The sequence below is a fragment of the Garra rufa genome, chromosome 12 (genome assembly GCF_049309525.1).
Source record: "Garra rufa chromosome 12, GarRuf1.0, whole genome shotgun sequence".
NCBI classification, from domain to species: domain Eukaryota; kingdom Metazoa; phylum Chordata; class Actinopteri; order Cypriniformes; family Cyprinidae; genus Garra; species Garra rufa.
This window is the reverse complement of record NC_133372.1, coordinates 42,357,727-42,378,940: the sequence shown is the minus strand read 5'-3', so window position 1 is coordinate 42,378,940 and position 21,214 is coordinate 42,357,727. Positions and strand designations below refer to the sequence as shown.

The following is a 21,214-nucleotide window of genomic DNA, read 5'->3' as shown; positions in this document are numbered from 1 at the left end:
GCAATAGCAAGTTTGCATCTCGCAATTCAGACTTTTTTCTCAGAATCATGTGATACAAATATGCAATTCTGGCTTTTTTTCTCAGAATTGTAAGATATAAACTCGCAATTATGAGAAATGAAGTCAGAATTGCAAGATCTAAACTCACATTGGTGAAAAAAAAACTAAAGTCAGTTCTGTCTCGCAATTCGGACTTCATAAAACGCAATTGCAAGTTATTACATCAGAATTGTGAGATATAAACTCGCAAAACTCTGAGAAAATCAATCTTTTTTTCTGCTGAGAACAGGATTTTATAACTCACAATTGCAAGTTTAAATCTCACAATTCTGAGGGAAAAGGTTAGAAGTTAGAGTTTTTATCTCACAATTCTTAATTAATTTCTCGCAATTGCAAGTTTTTATCCCTCTATCCTGACTTTATAACTGACAATTGTGAGAAGAAACGTCCGAGTTTGATGTAAACTTGCACTTGCAAGAAAAAAGTGAGATAAAAACTCGAAATTACCTTTTTTTAATTTTTATTCAGTGGTGGAAAAATTTTGGAACCTTTGTTTTTAAAAGTGTACATCTTGATTTATACAGAAAATAGTTTTGCTCCGTTTATACGAACAAGCAATAGTTACACCTACAGTATTTCACTTACAATGGAATGGTGCCAGGCATTCAGAAGGGTCTTTCTTTAAATTCTTATTTTATTTCTTCTAGTTATGTTTAATGTAGTTTCTGCAGGTAGAGTATGTGCTGTGTTAAATACTTTATAAATACACAGACAAATAACTAAAACAGAAAAAAATGCTAGTAAATTGTACTAAAAATTAAGAAAAAAGGCAAGTAACTAAGTAGAAAGACTGAAATATTATTTACATAGTTTTATTTGCAATTTTGAAAGATCATTTTTCAGTGTAGTTGTAAATTCCATTGGTAGCAAAAAGTAAAAATGCATTTCAATCTCTGACCTGAACTTTTATTGTTAGTATATTATTATTAAAAATTGTGATTTTTGTTTGTTTTTTACAAACTTGAACAACAAGTTCTGTGGTAATGACAGCTGCTGATAAAGCATAACTTGTTTTGAACCTGAAAACTCCTGCTTGTTATATTTTAAACCTGAGAAACTTACTTTAGTTTCAGAAGAGATCCCAACAATGTCTCAAATTGTGCTTAGATTTTCAAGGATAACAAAGTCTGCTATTACTGTAATTTTAGAATGAACTCTGTACTCTAACTGTACATAACTAAACATAATATTTTTCTTAAACAATTGAAAGAAAAAGCCAGGCTGTGAAAACGCGACCTAACTCTGTGTTTGAATCATTGTCGTCTGCTGTCGTGGATCAGTATCTTCTGACGTTCCTCATGTCTTCTCCACATCTCATCGCTGCAGCTCTCACACATCTCCTCTGTATCTGTGTGTGCATGGCGTTCTCCTCACTTCCTTACATACGGCATCAGTATCAAGGGGAAGGTTGACTTTGGTTTGCATGTTAAAGCACTGATGGACCTAGAGAAGTTCACGTGCATGAGTCTATGAATGATCATCTTTCTCTCTGTGTTTTTAAAGCATATACACTCCAAAATCATGTTCTTAGTCAGTAGTTTTGTCATGTTTTCCAGTAAAAACATCTAAACATCCATGAAAACAAGATGAATTTACCTAAGAAGCAAAACTGCAATAATTACGTTTTCAGAGAATGTGCTTAAATAAAGTTGAATTAGGTGAAAAAGTGTAGAGTTTACTTTAATATAAGAAATTGGTAATACATTTCACAAATAATTAGTAAAACATTGAATTACAAATTAAATTTGAAATTAAAAACTAAAAAATATTAAAAAAAAATTACAGTGTTTTATTTACAATTTTAACTGTGTGTTTTAGACAAAATGCACTCCAGATTTACTTCTCTGCTAGATTTGTTTTGTTTGAAGGATGTTTAGATATTTTTACTGGAAAACCAGACAAAGATACTGGTTAAGAATACTTTTTTTTGCAGTGCAATTATGTTTTATGTATGTAATTGTGGTGTTTTATGTGCTGATGTTTACACGAATGTGAAATATTTGTCATTGTCTATTAATGTCTGTCTATTAAGGGTTTGCAGTCTATGATATAACTGTTTTAGTATATGCTAATCTCTGTAAGAGAGAGTGTGGAATGACGTGTTTTTTCCTCAGGGAATACTGCAAAGACCTGGAGCTGTCCTTCAACAACACAGAGTTCCTGCTCAACTTTATCGCACTGATGGAGAAGGTCACACCGGACTCCAAACAATGTGAGGTTTACAGATCTTGTGTACACCATTTCAAAGGGCTTTCTGTCCAGTTTTCATTGCACAATTGGTAAAGCATTATTCTTGAACTTAAAACCATCTTGTATATAATAAAATCATTATTATTCCACACAGGCGATAATTTCTTGCTGCATAATCTGATTTTGGACACGGGCATCATCAAAGAGCTGGTTGATAAAGTCTGGAAGAACAAGGATCTCAACACGTACGTTCATATTCAGGATGAACCACTGAAATTCCTCTGATTCATTAGTAGACTTACAGCTTTATAAGACATCAACCTAAAACTCAAGCACAAAATATCCTGCGTTAGAGCTAGTGATCAGCGTGAGTGAATATGTGTGTTGTGTTCCTCTAGGTATGGCTTTATGGCAGTCTTTGCAGCCACAGATGGAGGCGTCACTCGAGTTTTCCCTAATAAGTGAGTCTGGTTCTTATTCTGTATTTGTTTCTGTGTTGTTTCAAATAGCTGCTAAGGTAAAGTGTGTGTGTGCTTGTATATCAGGGCCTCTGAGACCTGGGAAGAAGATGCAGAGCCGTTTAATGCTAGTTATTACCGTCGGAGTCTGGACAACAAGGGCTACATCTTCAGAGCCCCCTACCGCACTGGTGAGAGGAGAAAAAAAATCATATAATAGTCTCTTGTCTCTTGTATAGGCAATGTATTCACAAAGCAAAGTGTTAATAAAGTAATATATTTTGTATAAATAATAATTTGAATTATATTTCATTAATTTAATTTATATGTATTTATATAAACTTCATTATAAACAACTTATTTTTTCATTTTATAATAATTATAATTGATTATTAGCTCATAATATATATATAATCTTCTGTCTGTAAAGTAAAACAAGTTTCTAAAAATGTAATTTTATAAAAATAAAAAGTATTTTATTTATTTATATATATATATATATATATATATATATACATATTTGGATATTATATATATTTCGACTGTATTTTTGTTGCACAAGACACTGTGCAATTATTTTCACTACTTGCTACACTGTTTGTGTTTGTTGTTCATGCTCAGATTAAGAGTGTATTTATCTGAAAAGCATTTTTTATAGTTTTTTTTTTATTATATAACACTGTTTCTACTGTTACTTTACTCCCTAAATGTTTTTGGACACATCTATATTGTCAATAATCTACATACGCCTGTTTTTCACTGAAAAGCTTCTATAATAATATCGTAATAAATGGCTATTACTTGCTTGGGGAATGTTATATGAAGACAGAATTTTAGTTGAAAGTATAAAACACTTAAATACAATTTTCTAAAGAAAATTAATCCAAACTTCAGGAGTTTTTGTTTGAGTACACAGTAAAAAAAACACCCAATTGTTGCTTGTGTTTTTCTTAAAATTCTGGAAAAAAAATGTATTCTTAGAGACAACAAAAGGAAAATTGGGACTTTAAATTAGCTAGACAGAAACTTCAAGTTCTCTTGTTTATAATGATATATGGCACTTGATGCTGAATGCTAGAATAGGTCTGAAAAAACAAAGAAAAATACAGGTGCGTCTAGGTCTTTAAGGGTAAATAAATGTTATATTGTACATTATATTTAATATGTATTAAATATGTTTAATTAATAATATTTTTATGTAATTATAATTATGACATTATGATTTTGTTTATATATATATTTATGTTTATATATTAATAGTGATACTCTGATTTGATTCAGAATATAATTATTAAGCAGAATACACTACTCTTCCATTCTTTAATTAATTTACTATGCTGTCAAACTCATCTTATCAAATTAGAATTTTTAATAGGAATTACAGCATTTATATAATTTCCATTTTATGGTTTAACAATTTTCAAGAACTGCTGTTTTTTGTTTCGTTTTGTCATAAAGCCAATGATGACATACTGAATCCAGAGAACGACACCATTGGCATTCTGGTTAGCACCGCAGTGGACGTTACAATAGGAAGCAAAACCCTCAAACCTGCAGGTGAAATACAACTTCACCAACACTGTATGTGACTCTGAGACATGCAGACATCTGCCTCTCTTAGGCAGATGACAAACTGGAATTTATTTGAGTGTTATTAGTGTGAACAACAGATAGTGTCCACATGGAGGCCTTTTGAATCAGACAAATTGCACAGCTTATATGCACAAACAAAGCCAAGATCGAATATGGGATTTGAGAAGATAAATCATAACTAATAGACGGCCAGCAGCTGTGTTTGAATACATGATCTCTCTCAGTACAATAAATCTGGAGACATTTTGTCCTTTGCACAGTGATATACAGCGGTTCCTCACTGAGCTCATGATCATCCTGTTACGTTATAGGATTACCTGACATGTGGATTAGCTGAGATAAGTGCTGCTTTATGCATCTGGCTTTAGAAGAATGACATATTCTGCTCTGAACATTGTTAAAATTTCAACTACGTTGAAGTAAATGTCACCAAAGTAAATTTATCTAGGACTAGGTGATAACACAGATTAACATAGTAGATTAGCACATTAGAATGATTTCTGAAGGATCCTGTTACACTGAAGACTTAAGTAATGATGCTGAAAATTCAGCTTTGCATCACAGGAATAAATTATAATAGAAAACCGTTGTTTTAAATTATAATAATATTACAGTTTTTTCTGTATTTTTGATCAAATAAATGCCGCTTTGATGAGAGACTTCTTTAAAAACATTAAAACGATAGATGTAAGGTGTGTGGAAATTGGTGAAATGGTAAAGACCACAGGTTTTAGGGTTTCTTTTTCTCATTCTGTTTCTGTCTACTCTCTTAGTTTTGGGTGTGAAGCTTGATCTTGAGGCTTGGACTGACAAATTCAAGATCCTGGCGAGCAACCACACCAACAGCAACCGACAGAGCTCTCAAACGGTAAAACACACACACACACACACACACACACACATATATATATATATATATATATATACACAGTGCCTTGCGAAAGTATTCATGCCCCTTTATTTTCTTTGCATTTTGTTATATTGCTGCCTTATGTTAAACTGCTTTAAATTACTTTTTCCCCCCACATCAGTCTACACCATAATGACAAAGCAAAAACAGAATTGTCATTTTGTAAATGTATTAAAAATAAAAAAAACTGAAATAAGTACATTGCATAACTCAGTACTTAGCTGAAGCACCTTTACAGCCTCATGTCTTTTGGGGTGTGATGCAACAAGATTTGCACATCAGTATTTGGCAATTATCAGTCATTCTTCTCCTCACCTCTTCACATCTCAAGCTCTGTCAGGTTGGATGGGGGCAAATGCACCAGAAATATTTGATTGGTTTCAAGCCTCAGCGCCACTGAAGGACATTAACAGAGTTGTCTATAAGCCACTCTTGCTGTGTGCTTAGGGTCATTGTCCTGTTGGAAAGTGAACCTTTTGCCCAGTCTGAGGTTCTGAATCCTCAGAACTGGGTTTTCATTAAGGCTATCTATATATTTTGCTGTGTTGAACTTTCCTTCTACTCTAATGAGTCCCTCAGCCCCTGCCGCTGAAAAACAGCCCCACAGCATGAGGCTGCTACCAGCACACTTTACAGTGCCTCGTTTCCTTCAAACATGATGCTTGGAATTGAGGTTCATCAGACCAGAGAATCTTTTTTCTCATGGTCTGAGGGTCCTTTAGATGCTTTTTTGCGAATGCAAGTGTGTTTTCATGTGTCTTCACTGAGGAGAGAATTGAGTCTTGCCACACCACCATAAAGCCAAGATCGGGTAGTGTTTTTAATGATGTTTGTTTGACCAGGAGGCCAGCTCTAGGAAGAGTCCCGGTTGTTTCATACTTCTTCCATTAAGAGTAACGGAGACTACATGCTTCTGTGAACCTTCAGTGCAGCAAATTGTTTTCTGAACTCTTCCCCAGATGTGTGGCTTGATTCAATCCTGTTTCTGAGCTCTACAGGCAGTTCTTTTGACCTCAGGGCTTGGTTTTTGCTCCGATATGCATTTTCAGCTGTTAGACCTTTTATTAAGACGTGTGCCTTTCCAAACCATATCCATTCCATTGAATTTGCCACGGTAATATGAATACTCGTGAGCTAAATATAAACTGTCCCAGTTTTTTTTTTTTTTTCTATTTTTAATAATTTGGCATTTTTTGCTTTGCCATTATGGTGTATGCAGTGTATATTGATGTGGGGAGAAAAGTAATTTAAAGCAACATAACGAAAGGGTTTGAAGGCACTGGTTTCATGGCTATACACAAGCTCATGCTGCTCTAAATACTGTTGTTTCTGTCTGACAGTGTGGACCCACCAGTGGCTGTGAAATGGACTGTGAAGCCAACAGTGATGTAAGAGACTCTTAATGCACTCAGATCAGTCAATACTGAGATCTATAGCTCACATCCATACATTCACATCCATTAGGTGTAGTGGATTGATTTAGTGATTTTCCATTAAAGTGACTGATTAATGGTGTAATGTGTTTACTTAAAGCTGTCCGTCTTTCTTTGCAGGACTTGCTGTGTTATCTGATAGATGATGGCGGATTCCTCGTCATGTCCAATCAGAAAGACTACTTGAATAAGGTCAGGATGTTCAATTCAACAAAAAATCTGATGTAAAAACAGACTATATTTGCTGCTGTGTTTCACTCTGTGCTCTTCTATCTGTAGATCGGGATGTTCTTTGGCGAGGTCGATGCCACTCTCTTTTATGCCCTTTATAACAACTCCTTCTACAAACGCAAGCAGTCTTACGACTATCAGTCGGTGTGTGACCCTGTGCCCAGCAGCAACACAGGGGCCGCCCCTCGAGGAGTGTTTGTGGTACGGCCAATGCCTATATTTACATCTGTTCTAATATTATGATTAGAATATCGACCAAACACCTCAGTCAATCCAAATGAATCTGATATAGATTTTAAACAATATGTTAAATATGAAAATATTAGATAATAAATATTATGCTATTTCAGCTAGATTCATAAACACTTCACACATGTGCTGTGCCATGGCAGGTTTTATTAAAGGGAAATTAAGACTTGATTAAGAATTTTTAACACCAAGTAAAGAAAATGTGAGGAATAAATTGACGCAAACACAATACGTCAATATGCAAATCGAAATGTTTTTTCATTTGTATTAGCAACTCTTAGTTTGAAAATACAACTTCAACAGACATTACTTTTTAATTCATTTTACAAGAAAAATTGCTTTATTAGGAAACAACTTCTACTGTACCTTCTTAAATCAAGATAGATTCAAAATGATGTAAAAAAAAATCAGATCAACAGATCAAAATGATGAAAAGAAGAACAAATATGTGCCATTGGGCTCAGAAAATCCACTTAATTCAACAGGAAAAACAAGTTTTCATACCCGATTGACAGATATTTCTTCATGTTTTGAGCATAAACTTAATTTTATTCAATATCGTTCTCTGAAAATAAGGCTCCCTATATTTAATTTGCATCTCAAGTAAATGCATTCGAAGACCTTGAATTTTTACTTTTCCAACGTATTTTGGATTGGCTATACTTTTTGGTGAAATGCTTTCAGTGATTTATTTTGTTTTTGAGCACAAGATTCATGCACTGTGGATATGCATGCACTAAAGTTTTGTTTGTAATGGATGTAATGCACATGCAATGAATATTTGAATCATTGCATATAAACAGTACATTTGAAATCTGCAATTACATTGGATTACAGAATTTTGTTCACTGAAATAAAGCTGATACATATTCGATGAAATTTTGGATTACCAGTTAACTACAGTAAAACAAGTTAAAGTATTAAAGTTAAAAATAAATTGAACATAAATCGAAACCAAAAAAAAACGAATATATGAATAATACTAAAACAACACTGAATGTTTGGATAGATTGAGGGATGGATAAATAGATAGATGATTGAATCGATGGATAACAAGATGTGTGCATAGGGTAGATGTGATTTAGATAGATGATGAACTGTGGCATAATCAAATGTCATGTGTTTCCTCTCAGCCCACTATTGCTGATGTGTTAAATGTTGCCTGGTGGACGTCCGCAGCTGCCTGGTGAGTTTCTCTCTTACAGTCAATTATAATGACTGATCTCAATGATGTAGCAGCTTGTAAACATGTGCAAACGTCATATGCTTACACTCAGGAGTGTGTGTGTTGTACTCTATAGGTCACTGCTGCAGCAGATGCTGTATGGATTCGCCTATCAGAGCTGGTTCATGACAGGTGTGTGACATTTACATTGATTTTAAAAGGTCACTGTTTAAGTGGATCAATAAGAAGACTAATCTAACATATGTTTGTGTGTGAATGTAGATGAGGTTGATGCTGAAGGAATGGACTCTAGAGAGGCCAGCTGTGTGACGGTACAGACGCAGTTTTACTTCAGTAACATCAGCAGCTCCTACAACATACTGCAGGACTGTGACAACTGCTCCAGGTCAGACACACGCCAGTCATGCTGCCAATAAATGTCACCCTGGACCACAAAACCAGTCATAAGTAGCACGGGTATATTTGTAGCAATAGCCAACAATACATTGTATGGGTCAAAATGATTTTTGAATTTTTCTTTTATGCCAAAAATCATTAGGATATTAAGTAAAGATCATGTTGCATGAAGATATTTTGTACATTTATTACCATAAATATATCAAAACTCTTGATTAGTAATATGCATTGATAAGAACTTCATTTAGACAACTTTAAAGGTGTTTTTCTCAGTATTTAGATTTTTTTTGCACCCTCAGATTTTCAAATATTTGTATATCCGCCAAAAATCCTAACAAATCAATGGAAAACTTACTTATTCAGCTTAATAATAAAAAAAAATTACCCTTATGACTGGTTTTGTGGTCTAGGGTCACATATATACATCACAAATATATACAGATCAAAGGCTGTTTTTAATAATAATGTGACTGTTTTACAGATTAATTCATGCTAGGAGAATAAACAACACCAACCTGCTGTTTGTGGTGGCTGAAAAACTGTCCTGCGACTCCTGTGAAATAGAGAAACTGTCTCAGGTTGAGACAGAATGTATCCTTTCCCATTAACATTTTTTTTTTGCAATGGTTTTAATTTTTGAAATTCTGTACGCTGCATTTTTTCAATCAAAAATACAGTCTTCAGTGTCACATGATCCTTCAGAAATCATTCTAATATGCTGATTTGCTGCTCAAGAAACATTTCTGATTATTATCAAAGTTGAAAACAGTATGCTGCTTCATAATTATGTTTTGTTTGTGACTGGATTGTTTAATTGTTTAAGATTTTGAATGTATTTATAGTTTCTTCTGCTCACCAAGCCTGCATTTATTTAATCCAAAGTACAGCAAAAACAGTACAATTTTGAAATATTTTTACTATTTTAAATAACTGTTTTCTCTTTGAATATATTTTAAAATGTAACTTATTCCTCTGATTTCAAAGCTGAATATTAGCATCATAACTCCAGTCACATGATCTTTCAGGAATCATTTTAATATTCTGATTTGCTGCTCAAAAAACTTTTTATTATTATTATTCTTATGTTGAAAACAACTAAGTAGAATTTTTTTCAGGTTTCTTTGATGAATAGTAAGTTCAGATGATAATTTCTTTGCCAAAAATAAATTTATACTCTTTAGACTCTTTTCATGCTGATCTTTGGAACTTTCTATTCATCAAAGAATCCTGAAAAAAATTACTCAACTGTTTTAAATATTGTTATTAATATTAATAATAATAAAAAATTTTCTTGAACAGCAAATCAGCATATAAGCATGATTTCTGATGAATGATGTGACACTAAAGACTGAAGTAATGTTGCTAAAAATGCAGCTTTGATCACATCAATATATTCAAATAGAAAGCAGGTATTCTAAATAGTAAAAATATTTCACAATATTACTGTTTTTTCTGTGTTTTTAGATCAAATAAATGCAGGCTTGGTGAGCAGAGGACACTTTAAAAAACAGTAAAAGTCTTTTGACTGCTAGTGTATGCTGATTTGCTGCTCAAAAAACATTTTGATTATTAGCAATTATTCAAATTATTATTTAAATATTTTTCAAAACAGGTGTGCTGCATTATATTTTTGTGTAAACCATGATCAATTGTAAATAAATAGCTTTTCAGGATTTATTAATTGATAGGTACTTCAAAAGAACAGCTTTTATTATATATATATACAGAAATCTTTTGTAACACTATAAATGTCTTTACTGTCACTTCCGGAACAAACACATACATTTCCTTAAAAAAAATCTTATTAAACTTTTAAAGGTAGTGTAAATTTGCTAAAAAGATGTTCCTTAACACCCTCCGTTTGTCAGACAAAGAAACGAATACATGCGAGACAATAGCCACAGCTCGGTATAGAAAAGGAACTACGACCTGTTTCGACTACAGTGTTTTAGTAAGTATACATCTGCATTTACACGTTTATTCAAAGAAGTATTCTGGAATATTTACACTATTCCCATAATGAGCTCTGTAAACTCCACCCACAAGAATAACATCAGTAATGCATAATCAAGACTGTTTAAGTAGCAGTGCTTAAACGAAAAAATAAGCTTCTCCTTTCTGCATTTATAGCCATCAGAACACTTAATAAACCAAAGCACACGTCTCTGTTTTGTCTTCCAGGAGAACACATCAGACTGTGGGCGGGGTCACTCGTTCCGCCCCTCCCTCCTCACTTTAGTCCTCCTCCAGCTCCTCCTCCTGTGTATTCTGGCCCGCCCCTCTGTTTAACTCCATCCTCCTGTCCTCCTCTCCCTGGTTCTCGTCTCCTTAATTCCGCATTTCTCCTTTATTTCCCCGTTGCTCTAGTCATAGGTAATATAAAGGGACTTCCTCCTGCCCTTATACGGAAGCCCGGTCGTACTGCTTCATCCACTTAGCTTCACAGGTTGTTGCTTAGTGACCGTTGCAGAACTTTGTCGTCTCCTGCCAATCAAGAGCATCTGTGGGAGGAGCTAAAAGTGTCTTTACGAAAACAGGAAGCTAGCGATGTGAAAACCGACCAATGAAGAAATGGTGGAAAATGACACGGACTGTTCCCTCCTGCCTTTGCGGCCGTGAAGGGGTCGGGTTTCGTTTGACTCCGCCTCTAAAGGGGAAAGGTCATCCTCATCATCCTCATCTTCATCCTGTAGCCCGTGTCGCGAGGCTACGGGACATTCTGACGCCGTCTAGCTTCCGGTAATAAGAAAATAACCGAATAAAAAATATCAATAACAACATGCGAGTATTAAAAACATACCTCCATATATTAGGGTATTTAACGAGAAAGGGAAGACGATAGATGTTATTTATTCAATTAGCTTTTGTTTATTTATGCACTATATCTACTTCTTGCCAAAATGAGACTTGTTGCGTGGTCGAACTTTTCTAGCCAAATTAAGAGGTAAGAAAACCACAGAAAAAGAAAGTAGAGAAATTAAGGAGGTATCACACCATTCCTTCATCAGTCACAAGGGCTTCATATGTTTTTTATTTCTATTTATATCACAACCCTGATCCCATTAGGTTAGGCTTTTTATTTGTGTTTATTATTTTTATCACAAGCTAAACTATAATAATGCCTCAGTAATATATTTGCAGCTAATATGTAATAGCATGCGTTCATTTTTAAAGGACCAGTTCACCTAAAAATGTTGATTTATTGACCCTCATGCATTCCAAACCCGTATGCTGTTATTTTTTTCACCAAATTAGAAATTTTTAACAATCAAGATAGTGACTTTGATTTCCAGCTGCAACATAATTATCCTAAAAGTCCCATGAAAGCAGTCCTTATGAAGTTTTCTGAACTCATAAGAAGACTTGAAATGTTGCACATAAATCATATGGACTACTTTTCTTTCTTTATTTTTTTGGAGCATGACAGACATGGTCACTGTGAACTGTTACTGAACGGAAAACATTTAGGTGAACTGTTCCTTTAAAAAGGATGAGATGTGCTAACGAAGAGATTTCTGATGGATTGAAATGCAGTGTTTTTAGCGATGATATCTGTTTGCAGTCTCTGTAATTCTGTGCTGTACAGTTTTCTCACAATCTCAGAATGTCAACCACATATTGCATAGGATTCACAACACATGCCATTTGTTTGCGCCATTATTTGCACTGATGGATTTGTCTGTGAATAGAAATAGTAACCATAATCCTAGTCAACATGGTCATTCACGTAGAAGCTTCATATTTACGTAAGGGCCAAAAACATACTAAATGCAAACATTTCTAGAAACATAAGCTGGATTTTGCTGTGATTGAAGCATTTGCATCTAATTGCATACTTGCATAGAGTATGTTTCTAGCCTCAGTATCTGTCGTCTTATGTTTGAAAGGTAATAATGCGATGAAACGTAAGCAAAACCCCTTATTCTGGGCCCTGCATCAACCTTACTTTAGCTGTGCCTTGATGCACCTTCATATTGGACAGCATTGACCATAGACTCAGTTTAGTGCAGTAAAGTCTTTCACGGGCCTTAAAACTCACAGGTTGTGTTTGACATAAAATACTACCATATGCATACTATATTCTTCATTCAATTAGAAAAATTGCTCATTAATATTTACTAATGAACATTTTTATGCTTTGTTCAATCACATGATTGCTTGGATGACCAACTACATTTTTCAGAATGTGACCCTAGACCACAAAACCAGTCATAAGGGTCAATGTTTTTCTAATTGAGATCAACTGAAAGCTGAACACATAAGGTTTCCATTGATGTCAACAGGGGTGCCGCTAAGGGGGGGAAGTTAGGACAATTCTAAGGGCCCACACCCTGTAGGGGCCCCCAGAGATCTGCTTTTGTGTGGTGGGGGGGCCCAACCTCATATTTTGTCATAGGGCCCAAAATTGCGAGCGGCGCCCCTGGATGTCAATATATAAATATATAATGTATTTTATATAATGAGGACAATATTTGAAAACCTGGAATCTGAGGGTGCAAAAAAAATCTAAATATTGAGAAAATCGCCTTTGAAGTTGTTCTAATGTAGTTCTTAGAAATGCATATTACTAATCAAAAATGAATTTGATATATTTACGCTAGAAAATTTACAATCTTCATGGAACATGATCTTTACTTCATATCCTAATGATTTGTGGCATAAAAGAATCGATAATTTTGACCCATACAATGAATTTTTAGCTATTGCTACAAACATACCCATGCTACTTAAGTCTGGTTTTGTGGTCCAGGTCACAAATAAGCATTGCAATAAATGGAATATAGTATTTACCATGTTTAGCTGTGGCCAAGTTAAGTGCATTGCATTGTGCGATAATGTGTTCTGTATTCCATCTACTATAATGCATATTATGACAAATGTAGTTGCTCATACAGTAGAAAAAGTATGGTTAGTATGCTAGTAAGCTATTCTGAACACATCCAGTGCCTCCAAACATCATCACCTGACTGATATAAAGGAATGCGATTTATTTATTTTTTATTTAGAATATTATTGCAACGCAGTGTTTGCCATAACCTTCAGCTCTATCCCTGCAATGTACACAAACTTGCACCTTATGCATTTATTGTGTCAGTAAATGGGGCTGATTCTCAGTTGCACGTTTGACATTTTAGTGGCTATCACCTTTAAGGCTCCTTTAAAGCTCCCTGGCTTTAACGACCAGCCCGTCGTTTTAGGATTGTCTTTGTAAGAGCTTTTCACACATTCAGTCTCACTGCTAAGTTGCTATTGAGTTTGGGTAAAAGTAGGTGTTGGGGTCCATTTCTGGCTTCACAAAGGAGGTAGTTCCTTACACAAGTATAGGAATGACTTTTACTGCTGTAGTTGGTTTATCTGGTATATAGAGTGGGAGTTTCTTTAAGGTTTGCTGATGGTTGAGGAAGTGAATCTGTGTTTGCCGTTATGTGACATAACTGTGAAAATAGATGATTTTATGAGAAGTATTTTGAGAGTATTGTCAGTTGTTGGTGTTGAAGGAATGATCTGTGTCAAACGAATGTTACATATCTGTTTGTCTCGAGGCAAAATCTGTTTTAGTCGCCTGTGCAATTTTAAATTTTAAAAGACAGCACTTAACATGTTAAAACATTCCCTCTATATTAGTTTAAATGCGTAAAATTTGTCATTTATTCACCCTCATGTCATTCCAAAACTGTATGGCAAATGTAAATGTATCAAACAAATGTATCTGAAAGAAACTCATCTATGACATAAGGGTGAGTAAATGAGAATTAATTTTGAGTGATCTATTATTTATTTCTCATTTTATTATCTGTCAGGATGTCACGTATTTTATACACACCTTGAGAGGTGAAAATGCATGTGTGATGCTAGTGGACATGAATCTTACGTCATTCAGTTTGTTTGTAATCCACCTTCAGAACGAACTGGTTATAGAAAAAAAAAGAGGTATGTATGTTAAGTTTGATTGAGTGGACTGTACATATCACTAATGTTGAACTTGAATGCAATCCTCATCCTGACACTATCACATATGACTCCTGTTTATAACCCACATCCTTATTGGATTTATGAATATATATTTGACCCCTAGAAATGGAAAAGCGCAATTACTAAAATAGAAGGTCATATGTGGTACTGTAAACAAACAAAAAAATTTAAAAAGACTGTTCAAGCTTCAGTATGATTTGTGGAGTTTAAGTAATGGTTCACCTATAAAATTAAAAATGAAGAATAAATATTTACTCACCCCCAGGTTTTTCCTAAACCAATTCTAGGCAAAAAAAAAAAGTGTGTTTCCATACAAAACCATAATATATATATAGCAACCAGGGGCTTTCAAGCTCCTAAAAGGACGTAAATGCTCAATAATATCATAAAGGCTATCCATATGGCTTGTGCACTGTATTATTAGTTATTCATTATAAAATGAATCCTCTCCAAAATGGTTTGTAATAACATGAGAGTGAGTAAATGATGACCTTCTGGGTGAACTATCCCTCTAACTCACAACTTTAATGTCAAAACATGTTAAACAGCTAATGTGTACCTCTTCTTTGCCTGATTACGGAAACAATCTGCAACTTTACTTCGTATCAGGGCAAAGAATGCTCTGAAAGGTGGAAATATGCCTTGTTTATTCTGGTGAGTTGTTTGAAAACTTTGCCACACTTTTTTTTAATTCTTGTATTTAATTTTGGGGGGGAAAGTGTGTAATTGTCTTAAAACTGGAACACTGTCGATGTACAGGGGCACCGAACTGCCCAAATTAGGGAAACACATTTTGGCAAGACACTGCGATTAAATGATCATGAATGTGTCGGTCTTGTGTCACAATTCCAAGTACACTGTGGAACAAAAGTCCTTGTTTTTAAGTGGTCTGAAAGATTTGCTTTTGCCAAAAAAGAGGAAAAAAAATAGTATTCAAAAAGAAAAGCTCAAAAGAGGAAGCAGCTTGCGCAAGGGGAGGGGCCTGATGTATAACCCGCCCATTGGGAGGAGTCATTAGCTCAGGCCCTCCCATAGCCCCTCCCCCTTCAAAGCAACATCATTGTAGGCGCGTTTCCATCAGCGAGACGTGTGTATGTGATTACGTAGTCTTTAGTCTGGTGCTCCGTGACAAATGTGTACAAAAAAATATATACTAAAAAAAAAAAACGTACAAAGGAGAAACTGAATTTAACATGAGTGAGGTTTTAAAAATGTATTAACAATTAAAAAAAATAGAAACACAGTACTGCTGATAATACTCATGAGTTGAGGTCTGAAATCATGGTGAGCGTTTTTCTTTTGTTCGTTTATTGGATTGTGTGTTGGGGGCTCAGTGCCTCGTCTCTGGGTCCATGTTGCTCCATTTTTTTGTACAGACAACAACAAAAAAAAGACAAGGGAAAATTTGTAAAATATTGTGTCTGTGACTCCTTGTAAAATATTTTCAAATTGTTTATTACAGAGAATCAGTTATTAAATAATGTTCATATTTTTCACTTCAGTGCATTGTGTAGTGGTTATTTTTCTGATGCAATCAGCATGTTTTAGAGGCTCATTAGAAATACATAAACATGTAAATATGATTCAAAGTCATTGGTCCTAATTTTTAACACGTGTGGCATCATAATAGTGTATTATATTCTTAAGCCGTGCTTAAAATATATGTAATGATTAATTTATTTGCAGTCTTTTGAAAGAAAAAAATATAAGGCTGAATAATAATAAAAAAAAAATAATACATGTATTTTATAAAATATATTTTATTACTTTAAAGTGTTAAATAGTATCTTATTTGTGACCCTGGACCACAAAACCAGTCATAAGTAGCACGGGTATATTTGTAGTAATAGCCAACAATACATTGCATAGGTCAAAATGATCGATTTTTCTTTTATGCCAAAAATCATTAGGATATTAAGTGAAGATATTTTGTAAATTTCTAACTGTAAATATATTAAAACTTAATTTTTCATCAGGAATATGCATTGCTAAGAACTCCATTTTCACAACTTTAAAGGAGATTTTCCTAATATTTAGATTTTTTTGCACCCTCAGATTACAGATTTTCAAATAGTTGTATCTCAGCCCAATATTGTCCTAATTTGAATAATTTACCCTTATGGCTGGTTTTCTGGTTCAGAGACACATTAATTTATAATAAATATAAAATAATGTTATTTTATTAATGTAAAGAATAATATATTCATATATTTAAATATTAATAAAAAGCACTGTGAAATGACATTGACATTATAAATGTTTGGCAATTTCTTCCAAAACATGACAATAATGGCTGCTGAAACTGACATTTATTATATATTATATTTTATATTAAAAAATATTTTTAAATACAATATTTATATAGTTTTAATGATAATAATATAATCATAATTGTAAAGTTTTTAATCCTAATAATTTTTGGCATAAATTTAGAAAATTAATGTTTGAAATAAAAAAAATTAATACATTTCTTGTAATTCTTGTAATTGAATAAAACAGCCAGTTTTCACAGTCTAATCAGTTCCCACTGGATAATAATCAAGCCCCATCTTATATTATTTTCTCAGTGACTATCCTCTTTTACTCACAAGTATGTAAATTGGCTTTCAAACAAGCATTTCATGTAGACTTCAGGTTTTTGATGCACATCTCTACACAAGTGCAATGCATCCACATGAAAAGCACTGCAAATAATAGCATAAAAAGCCAATTATGCAAAGTTGCATACAAATTAAAAAAGTAGTGTTTCTGACACAATCAGTGATTAAGTATGAAACTGACTGTGCTTAATAGCGATCACTTATGTCATTAATGTTTTGACTAGTACACACGTACACTATTAGGGTTTTTAAAATGATTACAACAACTGTAGGAAATCCAGGATTGCCTTATGCCAGGTCTCTGGATCATCAAGGTAACAAGGATGCCCGGCTCCCTTCATTACCACCACCTTGTGATTGGGGAGATTCTTCAAGTTGTTTAACGACACTTCCCCGAGCTGAGTGTCCTGATCTCCATAAACTATGAGAGCTGGAGTCTGGACAGGTACATAAGGATGAACAGTCATTTTAGCACATTTTATAATATACTGTATAGATGTTTTGGTGTTTCTATCATATCTGTAAATGATTCAATCACCTGTATGCTGCTGTACTGCTCTGCTGTGAACTTGTCTGTGCAGATGGGAGCCACAGGGATGTAGGCCTTGACCTGCTCAGAGTGCTGGAAGAGGAATGGCAGCGAGTACATGCCGCTGAGAGATGGGCTGATGATCACCACGGGGCCGGTCTGCAGAGCATCACACACCTGTCTGAGGAACACACCTGGAGCCGGCTGACCCACTGGAGTCGGAGCCTCTGTGGCCTTAGACCGACCCAAACCTAAGTGAGCAACGACAGATAAACATTAGCTGGTTTAGGAGGAAATCCATTAGTGTGAGTGTTAGTGAAAGTTAGTGTTTGTAAGAGTTGCCGAAACAGATCTAATAATAAAAGAGATTTATATGCAGGATGTATATTATTTAAAAATATAAGTATGTATTTTATAAAATATATTCAATTACTTGGAAGTGTTCAGTAGTATAATTTACACTACAAGTCAAAAGTTTTTTTTTATGTTTTTTAAAGAAGTCTCGTCCACTTACCAAGCCTGCATTTATTTGATCCAGAGTACAGCAAAAACAGTACAATTTTGAAATATTTTTACTATCTAAAATAACTGCTTTCTATTTGAATATATTTTAAAATGTAATTTATTCCTATGATTTCAAAGCTGAATTTTTAGCATCATTACTCCAGTCTTCAGTGTCATTTGATCCTTCAGAAATCATTCAAATATTCTGATTTGCTGCTCAAAAACATTTATTATTAATAATAATGTTAATTTTTTTTCAGGTTAGATTAATAGAAAGTTAAGAAGAACAGAATTTATCAGAAATACAAATCTTTTGTAACAAAATAAATGTCTTTATTATCACTTTTACATCTTTGCTACATAAAAGTATTAATTTCTATTTCTATTTCTAAGTCCCCCCCCTCCAAAAAACGTCTCCAGGTTTTTGTGTATAGTGTATAATGTTACAAAAGATTTTTGTTTCAGATAAATGTAGTAATAAAATAAGAATAACAATAAATGTTTCTTGAACAGCAAATCAGTATATTAGAATGATTTCTGAAGGATCGTGTGACACTGAAGGCTGTAATTATGATGCTAAAAATTTAAATATTAACTAATTTTGTTATTTTACCATAATAATGTAATAATTTTACCGTAATATTAACAGTATTATTATTAAAAGTATTATGGAATTGCATCAATTTACTATTTACCATGGGTGACAGTTAATTCATTTTAAGTACAATAAAATAATAGTATATAATAATTTTGTATTATTCTATTAACAGCATAAAATATATTAATATATTTTATAAAAATGTAATTTTTTAAATAATATTTATTTGCCATATATAGTTTTTTATAAATTACATGTTATGCTTTACAGCACTTCAGAGTGTCCATATTAAAGGCTATTAAATTATATTTATTTAAAATGGTTAAATATAACAATATCACCTACATTTGATATATATATATAATCATATTAACATTACCATGTTACCATATTACCATGTTTATTTACATGTAACTTGGTCGTACGAAAGATTCTGGTTATGTTCCATGGTAGTATTATGAATGTATGTAAAGTATGTAAATACCATGATACGTAATTATGGTAATTTTCCAGTACTATGGTATTTTTTGAAGTACCATAGTATTACCATCTAATATTATCTCTGTAGCATTGTTTCACCGTGCAGCACACCTGGCAGGTCGATGGCCACAGCTCGGTAACCCGCGGCAGCTAAAGTCTCCAGAGTCCCGATCTTCAGCCAGTTTTCCGAGGAGAACCGGATCCCGTGCAGCAGCAGGACGCAAAGTTTGGCGGAGCCGCTCGACGGAAGCGCCTGTCGGTAGAACAGCGACTGATCTCCGCAGATCTCCACCCGAACCGAGCCTTCAGACATCTCCACCGAAGACATGATGATACACACGAGATGAAAACCTCTGACGAAACACAAGAGCAAAGTTCAAGAACAAAACACGTTGAGCTTGATTTCTGCACAGATCTAACGTTATAGAAAGTTACGTTAACTAAACTTGGAATAAGTCTCAATATAAAGTATTCTATCAGTTTGTTTGGTTAAAGTTCAATAATGCAGATATGAAGCGGAGTATGACAGTAAAGTATTTTTGTTACCAGAGTAAGCTGCTGCTGCAGAGGTTTGAGTCCCGGAAGATTCTGTCAGTTTTACCAGAGAAACACACTGACCCCTAGCGGCTCTGTTAACAATTACAACCTCCCTAAAACATTTTCCTCACTAATTTCTCGACATTACTAGTCACCTAGCGGATTTTAACCAGCTTTTATGCACATTATTAATTCATAATTAATTTATTTTTGAGTGACTGAATTGCATGCGGCTTTTAAATCATTACGCTAAAACGATCTTAACATTACAAGCATTAGCATGTTTTGGCTTTTTGATTATTTTGATGTTTATGTTCGGTTTTTAATTACGGTAAATGGCTCATACTTAGCTTTTCACATGTTTTACATTTGTAATGAGATTGAGATTGAAATGTAAAACGCTATTTGCATATTAGCTAGGCCTACTTGTTGCGAATACTGATTTGACACCCTCGGTGAGAATCGGTTCTTGATCACTTCCGATCCGATCACAATGCGCCTTAAGTTCATTTACACATGTTTTAAGTGCGATTTAGTCTTATATAATTGTGATCAGATTGCCTACAACCTGTAATATCAGATGTAAATGAGGGCATTGTGTCAAATGGCGCTCTTACGTTTGTAAACAACTCTTTGTTTACTTTTTTTTTCAATCCTTCTCTTTCACTGTCGTCACATTATTCATACTTTTACATTTTGAAATATTAGCTTGTTTAGTAGGAAATCGGTTAATGTGAGTGTTAGTGAAAGTTGGTGTTTGTAAGAGTTGCTGAAACAGATCTATAGGCCTATAGCTAATAGAAAATATTTTATATTATTTTATTATATTTTATAATATGTTATTACTTCAAAGTGTTAAATAGCATAGTTTATACTACAAGTCAAACGTTTTTAAACAGTAAAATTTTTAGTGTTTTTAAAGAAGTGCTCACCAAGCCTGCATTCTTTAATCCAAAGTACAGCAAAAACTGTAAAATTTTGAAATATTTTTAATGTAATGATGCTTTGATCACAGAAATAAATTACATTTTAAAAATAAATTCAAATAGAAAACAGTTATTTTAAATAGCAAAAATATTTCACAATGTTACTGCTTTTGCTGTATTTTTTTGCTGGAAGAATTTGCAAAAATCCTTAAAGTTTTAGCAGTGTATTTATTGCATCATCATCTTATCAAGCTTCTATTTTGTTTTCTTTTTTAGTTTGATGATAACCATGCTCTTGGAAAAAAATATCGAACATTCTTTTTTTGGTTTTGGTTGTTAAAAGGCTAAATGTACATTTGTA

The 21,214-nt window shown here is 33.7% G+C and overlaps 2 protein-coding genes across 2 annotated transcripts in view; one reads left to right on the top strand and one right to left on the bottom strand.

The window, feature by feature from the left end:
- Window positions 1–16,175, top strand: part of LOC141347614 (voltage-dependent calcium channel subunit alpha-2/delta-2-like) — a 99,632-nt gene extending 83,457 nt beyond the window's left edge. Inside the window, exons 11-25 of the mRNA XM_073852602.1 lie at window positions 2,175–2,272; window positions 2,405–2,495; window positions 2,649–2,711; window positions 2,796–2,899; window positions 4,167–4,265; window positions 5,075–5,169; window positions 6,552–6,599; window positions 6,765–6,836; window positions 6,924–7,076; window positions 8,258–8,310; window positions 8,426–8,481; window positions 8,572–8,695; window positions 9,188–9,297; window positions 10,575–10,657; window positions 10,888–16,175. Coding sequence (XP_073708703.1) covers window positions 2,175–2,272; window positions 2,405–2,495; window positions 2,649–2,711; window positions 2,796–2,899; window positions 4,167–4,265; window positions 5,075–5,169; window positions 6,552–6,599; window positions 6,765–6,836; window positions 6,924–7,076; window positions 8,258–8,310; window positions 8,426–8,481; window positions 8,572–8,695; window positions 9,188–9,297; window positions 10,575–10,657; window positions 10,888–10,995 — 1,357 coding nt within the window. The 3' untranslated portion in view covers window positions 10,996–16,175. The remainder of the gene's footprint in view (window positions 1–2,174; window positions 2,273–2,404; window positions 2,496–2,648; window positions 2,712–2,795; window positions 2,900–4,166; window positions 4,266–5,074; window positions 5,170–6,551; window positions 6,600–6,764; window positions 6,837–6,923; window positions 7,077–8,257; window positions 8,311–8,425; window positions 8,482–8,571; window positions 8,696–9,187; window positions 9,298–10,574; window positions 10,658–10,887) is intronic.
- Window positions 15,965–20,000, bottom strand: LOC141347035 (putative protein-lysine deacylase ABHD14B). Its single transcript, XM_073852009.1, has 4 exons — window positions 19,937–20,000; window positions 19,502–19,743; window positions 17,818–18,059; window positions 15,965–17,716 (listed from the first exon to the last, which is right to left on the bottom strand). Exons 2-4 carry the CDS (start codon window positions 19,716–19,718, stop codon window positions 17,537–17,539), a joined length of 639 nt encoding a protein of 212 aa, XP_073708110.1. The 5' UTR covers window positions 19,719–19,743; window positions 19,937–20,000; the 3' UTR covers window positions 15,965–17,536.
- Between the last annotated feature and the right edge of the window lie 1,214 nt (window positions 20,001–21,214).